At 35.0% G+C, this 22328-nt stretch overlaps 2 protein-coding genes across 6 annotated transcripts in view; one reads left to right on the top strand and one right to left on the bottom strand.

The window, feature by feature from the left end:
• KIF2A (kinesin family member 2A) overlaps positions 1-9678 on the top strand; it is a 57910-nt gene extending 48232 nt beyond the window's left edge. For 2 of the 4 annotated variants that reach the window (XM_070938857.1, XM_070938856.1), the window contains exons 15-21: positions 2257-2367; positions 2916-2983; positions 3913-4026; positions 4602-4752; positions 5165-5266; positions 6711-6846; positions 9017-9678. In XM_070938857.1, the coding sequence (XP_070794958.1) occupies positions 2257-2367; positions 2916-2983; positions 3913-4026; positions 4602-4752; positions 5165-5266; positions 6711-6846; positions 9017-9102 (768 nt within the window). In that variant the 3' untranslated portion in view covers positions 9103-9678. The remainder of the gene's footprint in view (positions 1-2256; positions 2368-2915; positions 2984-3912; positions 4027-4601; positions 4753-5164; positions 5267-6710; positions 6847-9016) is intronic. The other 2 variants (XM_070938859.1, XM_070938858.1) reach the window with 1 other exon arrangement.
• Positions 9679-13391: 3713 nt separating this feature from the next.
• On the bottom strand, positions 13392-22053 carry DIMT1 (DIM1 rRNA methyltransferase and ribosome maturation factor). Of its 2 annotated transcripts, none has more exons than XM_070935865.1 (12): positions 21824-22053; positions 20528-20604; positions 19704-19790; positions 19227-19288; positions 19039-19132; positions 18888-18937; positions 17504-17627; positions 17238-17330; positions 16533-16597; positions 15135-15198; positions 14944-15050; positions 13392-13894 (listed from the first exon to the last, which is right to left on the bottom strand). In XM_070935865.1, the coding sequence occupies exons 1-12, from the start codon at positions 21882-21884 to the stop codon at positions 13852-13854; spliced, it is 927 nt and encodes a 308-aa protein (XP_070791966.1). In that variant the 5' UTR covers positions 21885-22053; the 3' UTR covers positions 13392-13851. The 2 variants fall into 2 exon arrangements, with proteins under 2 accessions (XP_070791966.1, XP_070791967.1); XM_070935866.1 differs by having other exon boundaries at positions 20528-20601; positions 21824-22052.
• Positions 22054-22328: the final 275 nt, after the last annotated feature.

Here is a 22328-nt window from a genome sequence, read left to right as displayed (position 1 = left end):
AATTCAAAAATAAAATATTCAGGTCAGATAATTAAAAATTTCCCAATCTGTTCTTCATGCATTTAAATCCTTTTTAGATATTAACTACATCTTGTTTGAAATGACCTGAAACATTTTTCCAATTATTAAAATAATTAAAAATCTACAATTGTGTTAATTGCTTAAAGTTGAATATATAGATTCTTCAAACATTGATATATTTTGCCAATGAATGAACTGCCTGAGGCCTATTTTCATCAGAAATATCCCCTGTAGGACTGCTTAATTATACCTGTCTATACTAGAACAGAATAGGGACGCGGTGGCTCAGTGGCTAAGACGCTGAGCTTGTCGATCGAAAGGTCGGCAGTTCAGCGGTTCAAATCCCTAGTGCCGCATAACGGGGTGAGCTACCGTTACTTCTCCCAGCTTCTACCAACCTAGCAGTTTGAAAGCACATAAAAAATGCAAGTAGAAAAATAGGGACCACCTTTGATGAGAAGGTAACAGCATTCTGTGCGCCTTTGGCGTTTAGTCATGCTGGCCACATGACCATGGAGACGTCTTCGGACAGCGCTGGCTCTTTGGCTTTGAAACGGAGATGAGCACCACCCCCTAGAGTTGGGAACGACTAGCATATATGTGCAAGGGAAACCTTTACCTTTACCTTATACTAGACCATAGTTGCCCATACTGAGGACTATTGAGGTTTCTTATAATGTTGGCATTAATCGTTTTTTTTTTCCTAGCGTATATGTCAGTATGATTTGAAATTGTATCACTGTAACTGGAATTATTCAGAAAGATTTTAATATCTATCTATATATTTTAATGAATTCCAATTTTAGATTGAGTTTTGGTCATATGGGCCTATTGTGACTATTATGTGGAATGTTCACAAGTATAGTGTTAGAGGTTTTGAATATAATAATGGGTGATAAAATATACACAAATGAAGTGACGTATCCTTCTGCATTAAAGAATTAGCTATGTTTAGTTAGTACTGATCCAATGGAGAAAAAAAAATCTAAAAAGACAGGTGGAAAAGGCAGGTTATATTAAAATGTAAAAAAAAAGATTCTTGAGACTAAATTAGATGCCTAATGACAAAGATCATATGTTGCAGTAAAATATATTGAATGCAGAAGCAAAGGCTATTCTCCCTTTGGAAATATAAAAGTCAGCCATTATTCAAATCTGTCTTGAGCGGTAAATTATAGTCAGAAGCTCAGAGTTTTTGAGTTAGATAAATATATTTAATATACTAAAAAAACTGCTGAAAGTTGTATATAAAGTGATCTGGATAACATGTTTAACAATGTCATAAAAATCATTTTCTCAAGTGTCACACCAGAGTATTTTTATATCCTTCCTAGCTCATTCATATAGATTCTTGATTAAGCATTTAGCAACACTAGTTTGAGATGGTGATATTAGCTATTAGCAACAGTAAAATGTTTGCATACATTGAATATCTATTGTTTTAAGTACCTTTAGTACGTTGTAGCTTTTTTATTTATTTCCTGATAAAAGCCAGCTATTTAAAATAAATATTGTAACTGATTAGATTCAAGGATGACCAAGCCCATCTTCTTTTCTACTGTCATTGCAGTTAGCTTAGATTTGGCTATCAGATTTAATTCGTATTTTATTTATGAGGTTGTTGGCATTCTTGCAAAGCTAGAAAGACTTGGTGGATGGGTAAGGTCTCTCTGTGTGGGTGGATGGATGGATGGATGGGTGGATGGATGGATGGATAGAGAAAGAAAGAAAGAGAAAAAGAAAGAAGAAAGAAAGATAAAAACAGTGCTAGAGATTTCCTTAACTTCTAATTTCATTTGGTAAACGTTTAATCTTGAGGAAGTGTCAGCTTTCTTTAAAAAGAGATCCTGTTTGCAGAACTGTTAACAGTGCAACAGCAAATGATGTGAAGTCTTCCTTCAATTTCTGGTTCAAATGATTTTAATACTTTAGGGTGGAGTGCTCTATTGGTCACAAGACGCAGTAGCAATTAAAAGTATATGCCCATGTCTCCATGTTGGACCAGAATCAAATGGAATTTCAGTCTTAACATTTGAATGTGAACTGTACATAATCTCAATTCTATCTTTAATGTATAATGTTTTCTTAATTGAAAATGTACTGTAATATTTTAAGAAGAACAAGGGGAACGCACTCAGCTTGTCATCCAGTATTTGTTGTTCAAATTTGCAGTTGCTTTAAAATAAATTTTGCATTGGTTCTGAGGAAAAAACATAAACATCTTTATTCTTACAGGAGTGCATCAGAGCCTTAGGCCGAAATAAACCTCATACTCCATTTAGAGCAAGTAAACTTACTCAGGTCTTAAGAGATTCATTCATTGGAGAAAACTCTCGCACCTGTATGGTAAGTTAGGCATGTTGCAGAGTGTTTTCATTGTATGAAAGACAACTCTTGAGGATTGTATATAAATAAGTTATATGTACCTGCTGGAACTCAGTAAGTTCCTGAATGGGAAGGATTTCTGCTTCTTAAACTAAAACATTGTTATTGTATGATTTATGAAGATGTTATTGGAATACCTTTATCCTGGCAATTTTTCTGGTGTCCTATGCCAGTGGTATATTAATTTATTAAAAAAACTCACTTAAGTTGCAAGATAATACCACTTTCTTTCATAAGTTTTTAGAAAATGTAACTTTCAGTTCTTTTAACCACATCTCCCGTTGCTTCCTCTGTATGTTATAACAAAATTCTTAGCCTGTTTTATCATGCATTCTTTAACTTTTTCTTCTGTTTCAAATTTCAGTAACACTTATACTATACATTTTAGCCATCAAATGTTCCTCAAAACCAAGTATTCTTTTAAAAAAAAAATATTAATTCCAACCAATTGAAGTGTATACATTTGTTATCCTGCAAGAAAATAATTCTGGCATTTCCCCCCCTCTCAGATTGCTACTATTTCTCCAGGGATGGCATCTTGTGAAAACACTCTAAATACACTAAGATATGCAAATAGGTAAGAGGAGTATTTGTTTAAAATATTCACACAAAACCTTAATTTTGGTGCTTTGCTAGCAGTATTATATTGTTAGACATATATACATCTATATGGTTAGAAAAAATGAAATTTAACGAAGTTTAAAAAAAGTACAGATAAACTATGAAAAAAGTTTGTTTTCATTTAACAATGAAAGATAAGTTTAAGACTTTGTGTACCTTACTAAGGTGGTCAATGTATGATGGACTATTGGCCTCTTTAAATTGAGGTTTGACTATCTTAATGTTCTTAGGTTCTTTAGATGGCAACTGGTCAGGGCTCAGAAACTAAGCAGAGAGTATCTAGTTGGAAAAGAACTGCCAGGGAATATCAGTCCTATGGACAGGTTAGGAAGGTTCAGGAAGAAGGTGATAAAAAAACTACTGAGCTACTGCCAAGAAAACTACATGAACATATCTCTGAGGTCACCAGGTCTGAAGTCTGACTGGAAAGAGACTTGACTTATGTTTAATATATAAATTCTAGTTTTCAGTGAAACACGTTCCAAGCATGTGTAGTTAGATAATACTGGTGGACATCTATGAATTGCATCGAATTCATACTCTGTAATGTGTCATTAAGTCCATGTTACAGTATAGGCGATGAAACCTGCTACTTTTGTTTCAGTTGATGAAGTTATACAAATGAATCTATATTCAGAGGTGTATTTCATAGGCCATTAGGGGGGAGATACGATCTTTATTTGGTTCCAGTCATTGATCTTTAAGATGTTCAAGTCTCCACCCACTGACTTCAATTCCCTATTAATTTTTTTTCTCTCCAAGAGGTTTACCAGAGAGTTAAGTCTAGATAGATTGTGAAGCATTTTGTGCAGTTGCAAACATGATTTTCATTGTTTTTACAAGAACACTTTCTTTTAATTTCTCTGCTGTATCTTGCTGCTGTAGAGTAAAGGAATTTGGAATTAGTCCTTCGGACATTCCCTTCTCACAGGGTAGTGGCAGTCGCTCTGATCTCTCTCCTTCCTATGAGTATGACGACTTTTCTCCTTCAATCACCAGGTCTACTTCATTCTTTACATGGAATGTTAATTTTAGTGGTTTATTTTTCTATTCTGATGTGTAATTTTACAGACATGCTTCCACTTATTTTCTTCCCTGAATCATCATTTTTTTTTTTTTTTTGGTTTTCATTCAGTTTGACAGATGGTAAAACTGCATGGCCTGCAAATCATCTTCCAAATTAGCATTCACCTGTTCCAAACATTCCATATCAAAGTTTTTTGTTTACCTCAATGTGTAAGTGGTGGTGATGTCACCTTTTTGTACTAGTAGTTTCTCATCTGAGTAATAGATGTACAATACTGATTCATTTTATATGTGGATATTTTGTATGTACAGGTGTGTAGGAGAGAGGTGCGAAACAACTATATAATTCAATGTTGTGCTTGACTGCAATTTTCTAATTTTCTAATTAATATATTGTGATTGACTCCTACTGTTATAGACATACATGTTCATGAAGTTGACATCACCACCATTTATGTAAATTGTCTGTGGATTCATGAAATGATTTTCTCCCTGCTTAAATTCAGATTATATTAATTTTAAAATGAACATCTATCTTAAAAATGTAGAGTCAAGGAACTAACAGTTGATCCCAGTGCTGCTGGTGACGTCCGTCCTATCATGCATCACACTCCAAATCAGATTGATGACTTGGATGCACAGTGGGGTGTTGGGAGCTCACCTCAGAGAGATGATCTTAAACTACTTTGTGAACAAAATGTGAGTAACTCAGATATCACAGTTCTGGAAATGCAAATTCTAGTTTAGTTTTAATCAAATTAGTTAAACATTTAAATTATCATCTTATTTTGTATACATTCTTCCTAATCAAGCTTAGATATTTTTGAGTTCATGGGGCTAGCAAAAGTTTTTTATATTCTCATTTGAGTTTTTTGAGAGTACATACATGTAAAATACATCCAAAGTTTGTCCAGTTGTCATGATTCAACCTTCAGAAACTTTTGCCTGGATGACCTGAGAATTTTCATTGACACTCAAAAGTCCTAAGTGTCTTTGATTAGACTATTTGGGGTAAAAAAAAAAAAAAAACTATGTTGTTAAATTTAATTTTGTTCATCAGTGTATATAAAACAAACATTTGTTTGATGTTTGTTGTTATTGTTTCTTAAAGGAGGAAGAAGTTTCACCACAGTTATTCACTTTTCATGAAGCAGTGTCACAGATGGTGGAAATGGAAGAGCAAGTAGTAGAAGACCACAGAGCTGTCTTCCAGGTAAATTTTATATGGGAGATTGCACAATATAAAATAAGAATCTTATGCACTAACTTTGTGAAAAGATGAGAAGTATGATAATGGAACTGAATAGCCTTATGGTTGGTGTAGTAGATGGCATGCCCTTCCAATTTGGTGACAAGGAACTGGTTGGAATGGGATGTATGTCTGCTTTGGGACATTATCTGAGGTAATTGGAGGCACTGAGTGTTTAATACAGTACCACCCCCAAAATTCAGTGGGATTGCTTTCTAAATAAACAATTTCACCATCCTAGAATGTCAGTTATTGTTGAAGTGATGGAATGTTCAGAAATCTCTAATGAAAGAGCATATCAGTGGTAGGTTGCCCCCGGTTCGGACCGGGTCGCAATAACTGGTAGTAAAACTGGCGGGAGGCCCCGCCCACCGCGCCGGATGTTGTCATCAGCGATTGCGCATGCAGATCCTGTTGCGAACTGGTAGTAAAGGTAAGTAGAACCCACCCTTGGGGCATATGGATATAAAATTCATGGGCATGGTTGTCTCCTCAACAATGCTAAAATGTATTTTGAAGTCCCATCTGAAATATTTGAAAACTAGATCTGAACTAGAGACATTTTTTTCTTTTTACATTTGTATGTAGTTTTCAAAGTTTTAAATTGGTTTTTATCATAGCTGTTTGCAAAGGGAGAATTGCTTGATTTGCCAGTTCTTGTTTAAATAACTTTGAAACTTATTGCATATTTTTAAACTGGCAAACTAGTTTTAGTATTTGGTAATTACAAAGAAAGTTGGCAGTAGGATTATTTCTTTATAGATACTTGATTTGGCTTTTTCAAACATAAAGTTTTTGTGACATAAGAGGAAGCTTGGAATTATAAGTGGTTATAAATTGAAAAAAATACTATATAGATTTTTTTTTGTTTTAATTCGAGATATATAAACCAAATAAAGTACAGGTAGTCCTCAACTTACAACAGTTCATTTAGTGACTGAAATTATAACAGCACTGAAACATGTGACTTATGACAGTTTTTCACACTTATAACTATTGCAGCATCCTCATGTCACTTAACAAATGTCCACTTAACTACAGAAATGTTCGGCTCTATTGTGGTCATAAGTAGAAGACTATTGAATTACTTCATGTTTTTCTTTATTGTTTTAATGAGCTTAATATCACAAAGCTAATATTATTTTTGGCCATTTCTTCTGTTCTTTAATAATATATGTTTTTAAAAAGAATACTAGAACTTTAAAAATCATTTTTGAGATGATTAGTTTGATATCATTTAAATCGATTTAAAATTCTCTGAGAATTTTAATTACCTTCTTCAAAACAATCTGGTAATTTAAGAGAAGTGATAATCCGCTTCAGATTTATATCTGATATATCTTTATATCTGATAATTCTTTTCCTTGATCCAATTATTATGTTTCTCTCTCTTCTTTGATGCTTTTAGGAATCAATTAGATGGTTAGAAGATGAAAAAGCGCTCCTGGAAATGACAGAAGAAGTAGACTATGATGTAGATTCATATGCTACACAACTTGAAGCAATTCTAGAACAAAAAATTTACATTTTGACAGAACTTCGAGGTAGACGCTTTTTATCTTTTTTGGAATGCTTTTTTATGTATATGAGAATATTACTAGATTAACAGTTACATTGTTTTAGAATTTAGGTAGTAATTGTAAAATGACTCCTTCCTCTTCTTCAGCACAATAAAAAAAGAGGAAAATCTTATTAAGATTAATAGATCAATAAACATACGTGTAAATGGAATTCTAGATGGTACATAAGGTTTGTCAGTTGAAATATCGTAGTATAATATCTCATTTTGGTTATTATTGAAGATTAGAGGATAACATAGAGGGCATGATGGCTCAGCAGACTGATAGCATTGTGATTAACACCAGCTGTCTGCAATTACTGTAAGTTCGAATCTCACCAGGCTCAAGGTTGACTCAGCCATCCATCCTTTCTAAGGTAGGTAAATTGAGGACCCAGTTTGTGGGGGCAATAAGCTGACTTTGTATAAATATACAAAAGTATGAAGGCTATTGCTTAACGCATTGTAAGCCGCCCTGAATCTCCGGAGAAGGGCGGCATATAAATCAAATTTAAAAAAACAACAACAAAAAACATACAGACACGTGCCATATAGTGGTGCATACCGGTAGTAATGATTTTTTTTCTGTCTCAATATAAGCCAAATTTATTATTAAAAATTTCAATAGTAATATAAGCCAAATTTATTATTACAATTTGTTCCTATTTCATTTTTTTTCCCAAACAGTACAACTATTGAAAGTAATGCAAACTTTCTCATGAAATTCTTCAAGGAAAATGTAAAATGCCTGTCAAGCTACAGACACTTGAATGATATTATTCTGAAAAAGTCTTCTGCAAATTTCTGTACTTGGCAGGCATACAGTGAGAAATAGGCTAGTTAGGGCTAAAGCCAACATTGTGAGCTTAGAAATAATCAGAATGTTACATGACCTTGTAGCAGAGTGGCTGAGCTTGAAAGATAGAAGGTAGGCAGTCTCACATCATCTCTCTCAGAAGTCCTTGGGGGTGGGGTGGGGGGCTGCCCCCTCCTTCATTGCTACTTGTCTTCAAGAGGCACTTCACCTAGCATCCTCAACCCTAGTTTGTGAGAGGCCCCTCACAATCTTTCTGACAATTAAAAGGTTAAAAATATTTTCTATAATGTAATTTCCTGACCGTGTAACTTAGAAATATATGATTAAAGGTTTCAGCCCTTCTTCCCCAGGACTATCTTTACTAGAGATAAGCAAAAGCAAACTTTATTTAAAAAGAAAGGAAAAAGAAGATGGCTGAAATAGAGCAGACTGCAGAAGGACACTAGTTAGTTAGAAACAGATCTGGCCACTTTAAAGCATTGGAGTTATGCTTTATAATTCAAGATTCTGCTGAAATGGTATAACTTCATGAATATACTTCTCTAATTTGTTCAGGGAAAAGAAAAATAGGAGATTTTTGTGCAGTGCAACAATACAAGGATTAACATTGCCAAATATTTCTTGTTAAAAGTTTTTACCTACTTTTCTGTGGATAGCTGTTTTCCTGATTCTTGGATGTTTAAGCTTCCTGGATATTATAGTAGGTTAATTCTGAGGTTGCTGGGGAGATTCAGAGAACCCCAGTACTAATCCCAGCTTCAATTTTCAGCTTCTCTCTCTTACTTCTCCAGTTCCATCTTTGAAGTTTCACTTTCACTTTAAAACAGACTCAAACTTTCTGTCTCAAAAAGGGAGAAGTTGGGATATCTCTCTGTAACTTGTATGCCACAAGTATAGACAACATATGAGGGGTAGTAATCCTAAAACACATCTAACAGTTGTGGAAAAGTGATCCACTATAATTTATACCAAGCCTTAGGTTCCTACAGTTCTCGTTCATCTTGTGTTTAATGTAGAAGACTTTGCTTCCATTTACATTACTTCAAACTATAATATATGAAGGTATGTTGTTAGTGATGGTCAGGTACCCTTTAGGAATTGGATGTAAGCTATGGTTTGATTTAGAATGGAAGCAAAAGCTTCCAGTTTTCTCTGTGTGGCCATCCCGGTGGAGGAATAGAGAGGAGGTGGTGAGTCTAGGGGTCCCAGCAGCCTTCAGGTTCTCCTTTAAGATTCAGTTAAAGGATTATTTCAAATGAAGCTGTTGCCTCATGAATTGGGCATTGGAAGCCCACTGAAATTATTTGATAAGAGCTTTCCCTTTTTTGTTACTTTTTAGATAAAGTGAAGTCCTTTCGCACAGCACTACAAGAAGAAGAACAGGCTAGTAAACAAATCAATCCGAAGAGACCACGTGCCCTTTGAGGCGAACTTCTGCTGCTAAAAGATGCCTGAATCTTCATTGCTATACCATGCAGCTGGTTGGAAATGAAGTAGTAAGAAGTCTCATCTACTTGAAAGATCTAAAACTTTTGAAGTGTCTGTAGAAATGTTCCATTTCTTCCTACCCCAGCCAACATTTCAGTTGTGTGGAACGCTCCTGAATGTCTGGAAAATGCATCTAGACCAGATAGCACAACCAGGCAGGTTTGGGAGCTGGGAAGCACTTTTGTTTCAAATGTTTAACGTACTCAAAATTGTGAATCTTTTATGTTTTGGAAATCTTTGCCAATTTTTTTTTTAAAAAATAATGAAGTACAATGGTGGACTTGTAAAAACTTCACAGAATTTTGTTTCATTTAGTCAAGTTGTTGCAAAGAACAGCTGTGCAGTTTTGTATTTGTATGCATGCCCACCTCATCAGTGATTGTATATACCTCTTCTTCTAAACAGCTGTGCTTACCTCTACGTGTTTTGTGCCTTGATCAAGGCAACCTGATCTTAAATGTCCTCTCTAAAGCACAGCCTTAATAAATGCCACTCTTTATTTGTCAATGTAAATTACTTTTACTATTTGTACATTTTAATGTGTGTTGTTTTGTTTTTCTTTTTGTGACTAGTTCTTCATTTCATAGTTATGTGCCATATCATTGATCTGGAATTAAAAACTGTCAGTGTGGATTGACAGTGAGCCATTTCATTTTTTTTCTCTGTATAAATCGGGAATCATGGTTTCTTTCAATGCCATAAAGAGTGAATCTAACATCTTATTTGTAAAGAACAAAGCTATAAATTAGTGAATATGTAATAAAATGGTTCTGGATTATGAAGGAGAGTTATATCTAGAGTAGTGCAGATTTACAATATGTGTGCTAGACGGTTGTCCAAGTAAAGATGCAACCTGATCTCTACATAAGAATAGAAGAGGTATCCAATAATAGGATATCAAAATAACCCTTTCTCTTCCTATTAAAATTGGCTTTTTGATGCATGACAGTTTACATGTGCATTAATTGTAGTTTGCAAGTAGTTAGTACTGTTGCTTTAAAAGAAAGTAGCTAATATGTATCTTCCAGTTGTACAGTGCCATCACTTGAAAAGTGGAGTGAATTAGTATCATTAGAGGATTGGCACAATATATACTCCACATGCTGAAAAATAATCCATGAAGCCTAAAGCCTTCATAAATGGCACTGTGTGTCCAGCACTTTTAAGGTGGTGGTACTTTAATAATTTATCCAAATTGCTGTCCAAAAGAATTACCCTTTTTATGTTTTTCCTTTAAAGTCAGATTTATTCAGGACTCTCTAAGAGTTAACTCTGTTCCCAAGATATATTCCAGGCACTCACTTCAGCAACAAACATTACTTGAAACTGTTTCATGTTTTGTTTCTGGAACATAATCCATCTGTGCTGTGGCTGAGGGAAATACAGGGAAAGCAATGATAAGAGAGTGTAAATAAGCCAATGTTTTCAGTATTTAACATAATTCCCATAAGAAGGTAGGCTGTGAAAATCCCTTGCCATTATCTTGATGACAGAGCACCTGTAAACATGAAACTGAAATAGCAATGTAGATTTTACACAATTGTGTTTAATAAATTTAATTATGAAATATAAATTAGAAATGAGAATTTTGCTTCTATAAAAGAACTATAAGTCTCAGACTGAGAATTGGTACACTTTTTTCTAATAAGAATTGGCCTTTGCTGAGTGAAATAATTACATGTTTTCTTGACAAAGCTATCACTGACATTGGTGGAAATGTAAATATTTATAGACCAATTAACAGCCCGTGTTCTATTTTTGAGACAGAATTTATTCTGTGGTAGAGAATAAGGAATATTTGAATTAATTTTGGTTGAAGTATACATCAACCAGGAAGGTAAAACTGATATATATATAAATGTGTCGTCGTTTGCTAGTTTCCTTACTAAACTTGATTTTGTTGGTTATGTCATCTACATGGAAACGGGAAATCTTCTGTATGATACCTTCCTTTCTAGAGGGCCCATCATAAAGGCAGGGGTGTCAAACTGGTGGTCTACAGGCCAGATGCATCACACACAGGCCACACTCACCACAGCTTCGTGAATGGGAAAAACGTTGTGAAGTGTCTCATGACATGAAACAGCAAGTTTGACACCTATAAGAGCTGAGAAACCATCTTTTCTTTTTAATCGTACATAATGAGAGTTTTCTTCTGTATGCTAAGTATTGTCTATTTGATTAACCTGAAAAGAAAATGACATATTTTTATCCCAAGATTAAATGGGGGGGGGATCTCAATTGCTATGGCCTATGCAAAGTTTTGATCTCCCAATTTTAAAGGTATGGTAATTTGCAGAAAAATCTGGTCTTTCAGGGAAAAATAGTATCACAATAGGAAAAAGGGATGTCCTTATGGAAGCTATTTCAGAAACGTAACTTAGGAGTTACTCTTATAAGGTTGTAGAACTAACAAGACTGCATTATTGTCGAATTATCTGCATTGTTAATTATTTCAGGACAAATTCCACCCCTCAAATATTACTGGTAGGCATATAGCACGGTGATATTGTATGCAGATGATGATGCTGTGATCCTGTTACTAATGCTGATTGACAACAGTGAAAGCACTTCGATCTTTTTCTTCTGCAAGGAACATGTTATACTTAAACTATACACAATAAAGGTCAGAATAATTAACAGGATTACTAATGGGAATAAGCTTAAGGAGGTGGCTAAATTTTACAATGGAGAATACTCCACTCATCTCAGAATTGGAAAGCCTGTTTTACATGTAGCCCAAATGGCTCAAAGAAGCATTTTAGGTGGGTTTTTTTTTTAAAAAAAATCCTTTTCTATATAAAGGGAGTATGTTATGTTCCAGCTGAGATGGGACTTGATCGATGTTTATGAGGAAACTTCCAAGAATTGAGTCCAATGCATTCCATTTATTGGTGGGCCTAATAAGGTTGAAATTGAAGTGTGGATGACTGCATTTAATATTTCACTAAAGGTGAATTCATCACCCCAAGGTCTGAACCAATTAGCATATTCATTCTATGCTCCTCGGAAACTAAAGATAGAGCAGAAACTGAAGCAGTGTATATTTCCTTCCAGTTGCTGAAAGAATGGGATCAGACAGAGCTGGAAAAAAAATCGAATCAGTCTTGTATATGAGCATGCAAGGAAATAGGCATATTGTTTGCTAGCATGTAGCTGGAAGTTGATTACATAATCCCCACTTGGTTCAACATCATAAATTTATTTCAAAATATCATAGTATCAACCTTCATGTGTGTTAATACTCTCCTTCAATAATTCAAAGACAGATATAAAAGCAGTTCCATGAAAGCTTCTGCCCATGAGCAGCTGATAAATTTGGAAGCCCAGGCCTTTATTTTATTGCACTGCTTCCTTTATAGAGGAACAGACTCTGTAACTGACTTTATAGAGGAATATAAAAAAAACAAAATGGTTCAAATTGCAGCAACCTGCTTGTTGCTTGGCACTTGTTGCTGCAATTCTGTGCAACTATCTAAAGGACCCTGTTGGGTCCAGATTAAATTTACAGTGCTGGCTTTTATGGCTAAAACTATATGATTTCTCAACAAGGTAGAATCATAGGCTGGAAAAGATCCAATCCCCTGCCCAGACTACATTTTTATTGATATTTATGAATTGCTCAGAGGGTATTTTTTTTAATTGAAGGTTATGGAAACGTTTGCATAATTACCATAATACAGAATGGAAAGAAGAAAATGTTAGCTTTTCCAAGTGGCTGAATTTAGATGAACAAATTGAACTTAGCATAAACAATATCTACATTTGTTGCCAATTATTCTGATTATACTGCTGCATTGTGATTAGTGTGTTGTCATCTGTTTAATAATTTAAGTTACAAAAAGATTAGCTACATAGTATCTTAATAATGGGGGTAAGAGTTTCATGTAATTTAAGAATTAGAGACTGCTCTTTTAAGAGAAGTCTAATTTTATAAACTTGAGCAGAACAAGGTATAGATCACTGTTCACTGCACTCATTTGAAGAATTTTGATGGAGCAGTTAAGGCCTCAGGTTAGAAACCACCAGGTGACCAGGAATCCTAGTCCCGCTTAGATGACCTTGAGCTTGTCATTGTCTCTCAGCCCTCGGAAAGAGGCAATAGCAAACCACTTCCAAAAAACTTTGCCAAGAAAAATCCATGGACTAATCCAGGGAATTTCTAGGAGAAAAAACTGACAGGAAAACACACAATATTCATACACACAAACACAACCATGATGAAATATAGAGTATGGAGAAAATTATTATTGTACAATATTAAAGACTACATTGCAGTCTTGTAAATGCAGATATTATTAGAAGCAATTGCTTTGATAGAAAATTATTGCAGTGCACAATATAAAGAACATTTGGCCATTAAAAAAGACAGAATGTCAAGTTTGGCATTAGAGAAACTCCTAACTTCCGTATCAGTTACACATTTTTTTTAATGAGTAACAATATCAATACTTAACTTGGAATATCCAACACATACTGGGAGAAGCTAGATGCTATGGGTGCATTTCCAGATACTTTTAATAATATTTATAAATGGATACATTCTTCACCAAATAAAATCAAAAGAAGCAAAAACTGGATAACAGCCAGTTGATGGTTGGTTTACATTCATTATGAATATATTCTACTATAACATTTATTTATATAAATTAGTTCAATCTTCGCAGCAGCTTTCCTGTAATCCCTTCAGGAAAAGTGAATTCCTTTTGCGTTGAATCCATGAAGAACACTGAAAAATGAAAATATTCTAGTCTTAGTAAGCTTTAGGTGGTATAATGGATGTTACTTCCAAATGGTCTCAACATTTAATCTCCCACACAGGAGGAACAATGTTTTCTCTTTGTACATGTGGAAGATAACCAGGCTGACTCCGAAGGAAGGGTCAAGTGTGACCTAAGTCTATAGAGATTGTTAGCAATCAATAAAAACCTGCATTCATTTGAACCGTCTTGAAACTCCTGAATTCCTCCGCTTGACATTACACTTCATCTTGAAGTCAATTCTATTATATGACTAGTTTCTTCCACTCAAGATAATATTTAACACCTGTTTCTACCATGGCACATTATTTTCGTACAGTTTTGTTCAGGATAAAGTCACTCGATAGAATCGTGCCACTATAAAAAGTGGCAATGTTAAGTAACAGCTGCTAATTAATATAATAGCAAAAAAGATGAAGGTATACAACTTGTGCTTTGCCAAGTTGCTGATGAACTTAATTTTTAAGAGGAACTTATATACATTCCAATAAATTTTAATTAAAATCTAAATAATTATAATTCTAAATCTAAATCAAATCTAATTATTTGTCCACATTCCATCCACTATTTAAAAACGCTGGTCCTGCTCTCTGTAATTGTGGTTTCCCTCCAAGATCATACAAGTTGAGGCCGAAAAAGGTGGCAATGTCCCCTGGATTGTCGTTCAGGGAGGGTCATCATTCTTCTGTCAAAGGCAACATTTCAGCAAGAGTAATCTCTGGGAGGCCCAATTTATACTAATGGCCAGAGAGCTGCATTAAGATGTTGGAAATAATATTTAACAAGTGTGCTACCCTACACTATTCCAGGTACAATATACCACAACATAGTCAGAACATTACTATGCAGGCATAATTTTGCTGACTAGCATAAATCATTTCCTGATGCAACAACAACAAAAACATTAAGTTGGACAAAAATCTTATAAATCTCACTTATTTGTGCTTTCATTCTAGTAAAAAATCTATTTCAAACATGAAGCAAAGAGTAATCTTGAAGTAAATATATTTGTTTTTACCTTATAAAATCATCAATATCCATTACTCGGGCACGCTTTTCTGAATAACCAGTATCTTTTAGGATTTCATGTATAAATTCAGCAATATTGAAATTTTCAGGAATTTGCTGTTGGCAAAACAGAAAATTATGTGACAGGGCTCAAGACAAAGATGCTTTATAAAAGACTGTAAATAGATCAGAAAAATTTACCAAATTATTTTGTGAACAATGAATTCTGTAATTTTGTTCCAGCAGCTGTTTCACAGCATTTGAACTGCAATAATGAAAAAGGGAAAGTCAGAATTATAAAAATTCTTTTTTGAAAAGTTTGAATTGTAAATTGTTCTTTTGCAAATTTTTTCAACTGATTATTTCTTTAATGTTAAAATTAGTTTGCACCTACATGCTCTGCATCTCTTAAGACTTTAATATCCTTACAAATTGACCTTGCCTATACCATGTCTAAACATAGCTTTATACTTTTTTGTATTTTTTTATACTCATTTCACACTAAGTGCTCACATTATTCTATGCAAGTGAGGTCTCTAAATCTTAGAGACTGTTTTGAATGTAACATATTGTTGTCTGCATCCGACCAATGGGAATATACATTCAATGAAAAGACACATACTTAGAAGGCTCTGACTAATAGAAAGCAGAAAAAGGATATCTGGACAGACTGATCAACCACTGTCATACTTTTTTTCCTGTCTCCTCAGTTTCTTCCATTCATCAATGTATCTTTGATAGGGCAAGAACTATCGATTTACTGATTTTTATAAATTGCTCTGGGAGACTTTTTTTTTTTTTTTTTACTAAAGGTTAAGGAAAAATCTTTGTATAATTAATACAGAATGGAAAGGAGTTGTGTTAAAACTACCTGGGACACATGCAGAATCTAAAATTAATAGAAAGTAATGCTTGCCATTATCAATTCTTTGTCAGATTATTACGCAGTATAATATGCAAACAAAAACAGACTACATGAGCATAGTTTACAACTTTTAACTGCTAAAGGAACAAAGAAATTTTAGCTAAATGTTATTCATATCCTGAAAGTTTCTATTCTGTTAACAAGAATACCAATCTAAAAGAATCTGCAAGAATAACCAAAAGACAAGAGGAAACAAGAACACAAGTTCATCTTTAGGCACCTATATGGTGCTGTTCCTCATTTCCTTTCACGATCAACGGCAATTATAGATAAACCATCTGATGTTATACCTCTGGAGCTTAGTTTAGTAGTTCATGGGAGTCCTGGTGATTGTTTTACTGTTTATCTTGGTGATTCCTGAATAAGGGCTTAGTTCTCTTAAGAATGACCAAACAAAACTGTGTATAAATCAAATCAGCCACATTCTTCTATTCTCTGCTCTTAATTAATGGCGAACACAAAATCTAAACAATATACACTTTTGCCTGGTATTCATATAGAAATACATACTCTTAAGATTTCTGGTCCAAGAAAAAAATATTTCATCAACTGCTATCTTTTAGCAACAATAAATTACAAGAAGCAAAACGCTGAAGGAAGAAACAACAATATGGAAAGAGGAAAGTTCAATGAGAAAGCTGCAAGCAATACAACATTAAAAAAGTGTAACTTACTTGAAAACGGCAGCAAGTGTCTTGTTTTTCCTGACAAACACTATCCTCAGTAGACCATCCCACTCCTAAACAAATATGTTAGAGATTAAACAGAAATCGTTCCTTGTGTTATACATGAAGGCTGCTTTGGTCACTGAGGTAACCCCTGACATCTTTCATCATCTTCCCTCTTTTTTCATTTGTACTTTAATCTTAGTTGAAACTATGTTGTGGTTCTATGACCGACAATTTCATGGAAAGCGTGATAAGGATAATTGGATAAATTTTGAATTATATGAAACATTTATTTTCAAAGATAGAGTAGATATTGACATGGACATGAAAAAACTTTGTATTACTTTGGATCTCATTACAAGTGTTAGTTGTAAAACTAAACATAGTTTTAAAGTGTTAAGATGTAGAACATTTTGATTAAGTGCAAGTCTATGGTTGACAATATTCTTTCCTCATTTTCTTCACCAATGGGTAACATTTTTATTTCCTGAAGCTATCTCCTCCAAATGAAGCTATGAATGTTTCCACTTCTTATCCTACATACTTATTTATCATTTAATGCTGTTAGTGAATAACAAAATATGAAGCATTAGAAAGGCTTCACACAAAATATGGCACTCAAGCACAGTTGTCCAAATATCTAAAGGTAATGAATACTTAGGGGATGCTATATTGTTTTCATGGATTTCAGATCATACTTATAAATCTCACCTGAAAGTTAATTGGAGGTGGAGGGTTCTTTGGTTCTATCCTTACAACACTGGATTCAACTTTGGGTGGTGGTTTAAAATTATTTTTTCCTACCTGTTAAACATAATAAAGTCATCTGTCAAAGAAAGAATAACTTTTTATCTTTTAAAGTCGTTTAATAAAAAACTATTTTCATCCCATTAAAACTTCCACAACTTTACACCTCTCCTGTCTAATATTTAAAATTTCAAAAACACAAGATAAAATTACATATTATTTTTGCTTACTTTCATTAGATGATCAACACGAGCTAACAGTTGAGTATTAACAGACAGCCTACAATATAGGTGAGAGCCTGGTTTTGCAACTAGGCGAAGAGCAAATTCTCTTTGAAACATGAGTACTGCACACCTGGAAAATAAACATGAGATGTAAGTTTAATACTACTGTGAATTAATCCTGTCCTGGAAAAGATTTAAGAACTTGACATTTGTTCAACAATGTTTATACATATATGTTACTGCTTGATAGGTTTTAAACCAGCTTACTGTTTTGAACTCCATGAATATCCAGTAGATGCTATGGGCTAGGTTAAGTCATGCACCACTACTGGATAGCTTAGTAAATGCAGTTGAAAATATTGTGAGGACCTAGCTGTTAAATGCAGTGAGTATTATTATTGTATGAAGATTTCAAATACTCTGAATCACACAATACTTTTAAAATAAAATGTTATACTTACAAGTAACAGACTAATGCTGACACTTTGAGAGAACTGATGTTTACAGATAATAGACTGATAAACAATATAGTTTGCTTCAACCCCTTCCAGATGAATATTTCTTTAAACTTATCTGACAATATTTATAGGCATTTCAGAGTTTGTCTAGGGACCTCTACCAACAGGCTTAGAGAGACAGCCAGTTTGGTGTGGTGGTGATTCAAGCAAATACTTCCACTGAAAAGTAGATATATAGCAGCGCCCTTCCCACCCCAACCTTTTGGGCACCAAGGACTGGTTCCATAGAGGGGTTTTTCTGTGAACTGAAGGCAGCGTGGCTTTGTGTCCTGCCTGTATCCCATGGATGGGGCTTCGCTTGTTTGCATAGACCAGTTGCTAGTATGCTGTAAACCGGTGCCGGTCCCCAGACCGGGGATTAGTTTACTTTTACACAATGCTAATTATTTTCTACATAAATGTGTTAATTCTAATCTATAAGGTTAATCATAATAAGATTGGATGTTATTTCTAAAAGTATTTAAACTATAAAAAGGTAAAGGTTCCCCTCGCAAATATGTGCTAGCCATTCCTGACTCTAGGGGGCAATGCTCATCTCCGTTTCAAAGCCAAAGAGCCAGCGCTATCTGAAGACGTCTCTGTGGTCATGTGGCTGGCATGACTAAACACCAAAGGTGTACAGACCGCTATTACCTTCCCACCAAAGGTGGTCCCTATTTTTTCTACTTGCATTTTTTACGTGCTTTCAAACTGCTAGGTTGGCAGAAGCTGGGACAAGTAACGGGAGCTCACCCTGTTACACGGCACTAGGGATTTGAACCGCTGAACTGCCGACCTTTCGATTGACAAGCTGAGTGTCTTAGCCACTGCGTCCCTTTAAACTATATAAAAATATTTAAACTATATTGAACACTAAATATTTTTATACATACCTAAAGAAAGGACGATGCAGCAATAGCTTAAAAACAAAAGGAGAAGAAATCTGGGGGGGGGGGGGAGATTAAAAAAAAGATTGATTACTACAAGACTAATACAAAAAGACAATGTCTTTGTCTTATTTTTCAAGTCTTGTTTTATACTTACTTGGTAAGGCAAATTAGCCACACAAGTATCAAAAAAAGGGAGGTCGCTTTTCAATACATCTCCAATTTTTATTTCAAGTTTGTTAGCCAAATGTCTGAAATGAAAATAATACTGTAGCATTAATACATTTCCAAGAGGGGTTCTAGTTTAAAAAACACCATGACTTTGCTACCACATAGAATACTTACGTTCCCTGGACTCTTTTCTGAAGTTCACCAGCAAGCTTTACATCAAGTTCACAAGCAATTACCTGAAAGAGAATCATATATAAAATGTCTTTGTGGACATATCATACATAACAAATCCCAAAATCCCAAAACTGACTGGTGGCGAATGGGTTTATATTCTTTGAGGTCATTGGTCATTAGCGCTCTGACAGTTGTCCTTAGCCATCTGAGAGTCACTGAGGCACTTAGGGGTTTATCTGTACCCTCAGAATCACCTGAACCAGAGTGTAAATGAGTGTGAACCCTCCCACTCTGTTGAGGGAGGGTTGAGTGGGGAGGGATATAACATAGCCTGTTGTTAGGCTTTGATTCTTTCTTTTAGTCCTTCTTTTATATCATCAATCATTTTTTGTTTGATTATCCTTTCCTATTTTGTACTGTCTCCTTGTGACCAAACAGGGAAAGGAAAGGAAAGCATTTCTTTATTTTTAGATTTACCTTTTTCACCTTTTCTAACATTTTCACTGTCATATTGCCAGTTCCAGGACCAACTTCTAAAACAACATCTGTAGGGTATAAGGAAGCCTGAAAGAATGAATAAAATATTATTACACAAAAACCTAGCCCTGTTAGCACTGTGTATAGACAAATTTTATTGATATACAACACGATGTACAGGGGAAAGGGAATGGCCTTGTAGGACAGGAGGAAGAGCCGAACCAAAGCAATGGTCAGAGAAAAGAGTTGTGTCCAGAGCAAGAATGTAGCATAAATAAAATCTCAGATAGGAACCTCCCTAGTTCTGATGAAGATAAAGGGAAGGGGGAGGAATGCATTTGACTTGCAAAATTCTGTTATTATTACTTCAGAAAATAATATTGATTTACATGACATTGGTTTCCTAGTGTGGCCTACTTAGAAAGGCTGAGATACATTGAGAAATTACTTACTAAAGCAGAATTCTATCAAGTCAGAAAGGTCCAGCTATTATATGTGTACAAACTATTTAACTTATTTTTCTCTGATGTAATATCTGCACACTAGATACAGCCATTCTGATACTTTTGATATTTTAAAAAAATGTATAAGAAAATTTGTATTCTGTACAGGTATAGTTGAACTTTTTTTCAAAATTTTAAAATTTCTTAATCAAGTATTTTATGACAAGATCCTATTTGTTTAGTGAAAAACAGATCCATTGATTTTAATGAGACTTACTAATTAAATAGATATACATTAGTAGCTTCAAATACCACCAGTTTAACAATAATATATGAAAATGACTGATTTTCTTACACTGGATGATTGCGATTATCACTTACCTTTTCTATAATGCTGTTAACAATCAGGGGATTTTTCAAAATATGCTGACCAAGTCCAGTATTGAACCTAATGCCTACTAATAAAAATAAATTTTAAGACACATACTTTTAACAAGTCATTTTGTATCAAACTCTCCTTAACTTTGTATCAAACTCGCCAATAGTTTTATTTATACAAGTCTTAAATAATGGGATGATACCTTCTCCAATAATTTACCCAATTCAGAATCTGGCACCCTTATAAGAAAAATTAAGTAGCATCAAAACAATAAGATATGGGTGAAGTTCCCAAGCTTTATCTTTAGTTTTAGTTTTTAAAAATATTTTCCCTCTCTTCCTTATAAAGTTTTTCCAGCTCAGAAATATGCTTCCACATTGGACTGCTCAAATATTTTCTGAACTACTGACTGCTTGCTATCCCTAAACATCCCCATATTTAGTGGTCTGCAATGCTCTTTCTTCAAATGCTTTTCTATTCCTTCTCTAAATGTAATTGTTTTTGTAAATTGTAATTGTAAATGTAATTGTCAAATTGTTCAATTTTTGTTTCCTCATTTGAAGCACAAGATTTTGTTTTGCATATTTTAGATGATGATTTGGGGGGGGCAATGAGGACAGAGTAAATTTCCTGATAAATTCCCCACAAAAAAAATCACAGATCTTCTATAAACCAAGCCTTTATTATGGACAACCACCACTCCAGAGTCAGCTAAATTTTTCAGCCGCTGAATCGTGGGTTCTGCTTTGCAGACCTGACCAATTTGGGTGACATTTGTACCAGACATTTTTTTTCCTGATATAATATATATAAATTAATATCCAAACAGGAAACTAGCTGAAAAGAGGCTAGATATGGAGTCACCATCACTGCGAGGACTCTACAGTTCAGCCCTGAGGCATATATATATATTCTCTTTCTTCATATATATATATTCTCTTTCTATTAGAAACTGGATACTTCTGGGGAAAGATTCGAAATCAGTTCTATAGCGAAGCCAAAGTACTTGGTACCCTCCAAATCAGGGGTCTCCAACCTTGGCAACTTTAAGCCTGGCGGACTTCAACTCCCAGAATTCCCCAGCCAGCAAAGCTCGGGGGGAATTCTATAATTCAAAAGCAAAGCTGGCTGGGGAATTCTGGGAGTTGAAGTCCGCCAGGCTTAAAGTTGCCAAGGTTGGAGACCCCTGCTCCAAATTACTATCACCATAGCACCCCACCCCAACCTCCGTATGGCAAACGATACAAAGCTGCAGTCCTTTGCAGCCGGTCCTCCTTAGCCCGAGAATCTCCTCTCACCAGGGCCTTTCCCTTCTCCACGCTGCTGTCGAGAGCGCGGCTGCTTCTTCACCTTCGGCATGGCTCGGCCGGGCCTGCAACACGCGAAGTTCGGAAGAGAAGGAAGGCGAAAGAGGTGGGGGGGGGGAGCGGTCACAGCACGCGCGGGGGCTGCCGGGACGAGTAGTTCCGCCGTTTCCTTCGGAAGCGCGCGGTGAAAGTGCCGGAGGACTTAATTTCCCTCAAAGCATTTCCTCGACCCCGAGAGACGAGTCAGAGTAGTGAGTTTCGGGGAGTGTTTTAGTACTTGGCCGAAGGCAAACTGTGAAACGCCGTTGGTTGGTGACCCTTTTAAAACTAAGGGTCATTATTAGAAAAGAAGAACGGAAGGAGATTGATTGACAGCCACAAAAAGGTGGAAGCTGCGTTTTTCTCCCACATCTCCAACAAAACAAAACAAAAGTTCCCGCCCACTTTTCCTTTTCAAATGCGCTTTTAGCCTGCTTTTATTATCTCGAGGGACTTT

This window comes from Pituophis catenifer, unplaced genomic scaffold, assembly GCF_029215685.1.
Source record: "Pituophis catenifer annectens isolate HBS135680 unplaced genomic scaffold, rPitCat1.0.hap2 SCAF_2, whole genome shotgun sequence".
Classification (NCBI taxonomy): Eukaryota; Metazoa; Chordata; class Lepidosauria; order Squamata; family Colubridae; genus Pituophis; species Pituophis catenifer.
This window is presented reverse-complemented; position numbering and strand designations above follow the sequence as displayed.

Coding starts and splice junctions, on each gene's coding strand:
- DIMT1 (XM_070935865.1), bottom strand. CDS start 21,884: ATGCCGAAGGTGAAGAAGCAGCCGCGCTCTCGACAGCAGCGTGGAGAA. Junction 17,628..18,887: donor CTGCATCGTCCTTTCTTTAG/GTATGTATAAAA, acceptor TTTATTTTCCAG/GTGTGCAGTACTCATGTTTC. Junction 16,598..17,237: donor CACCTCCAATTAACTTTCAG/GTGAGATTTATA, acceptor ATATTTGTTTAG/GAGTGGGATGGTCTACTGAG.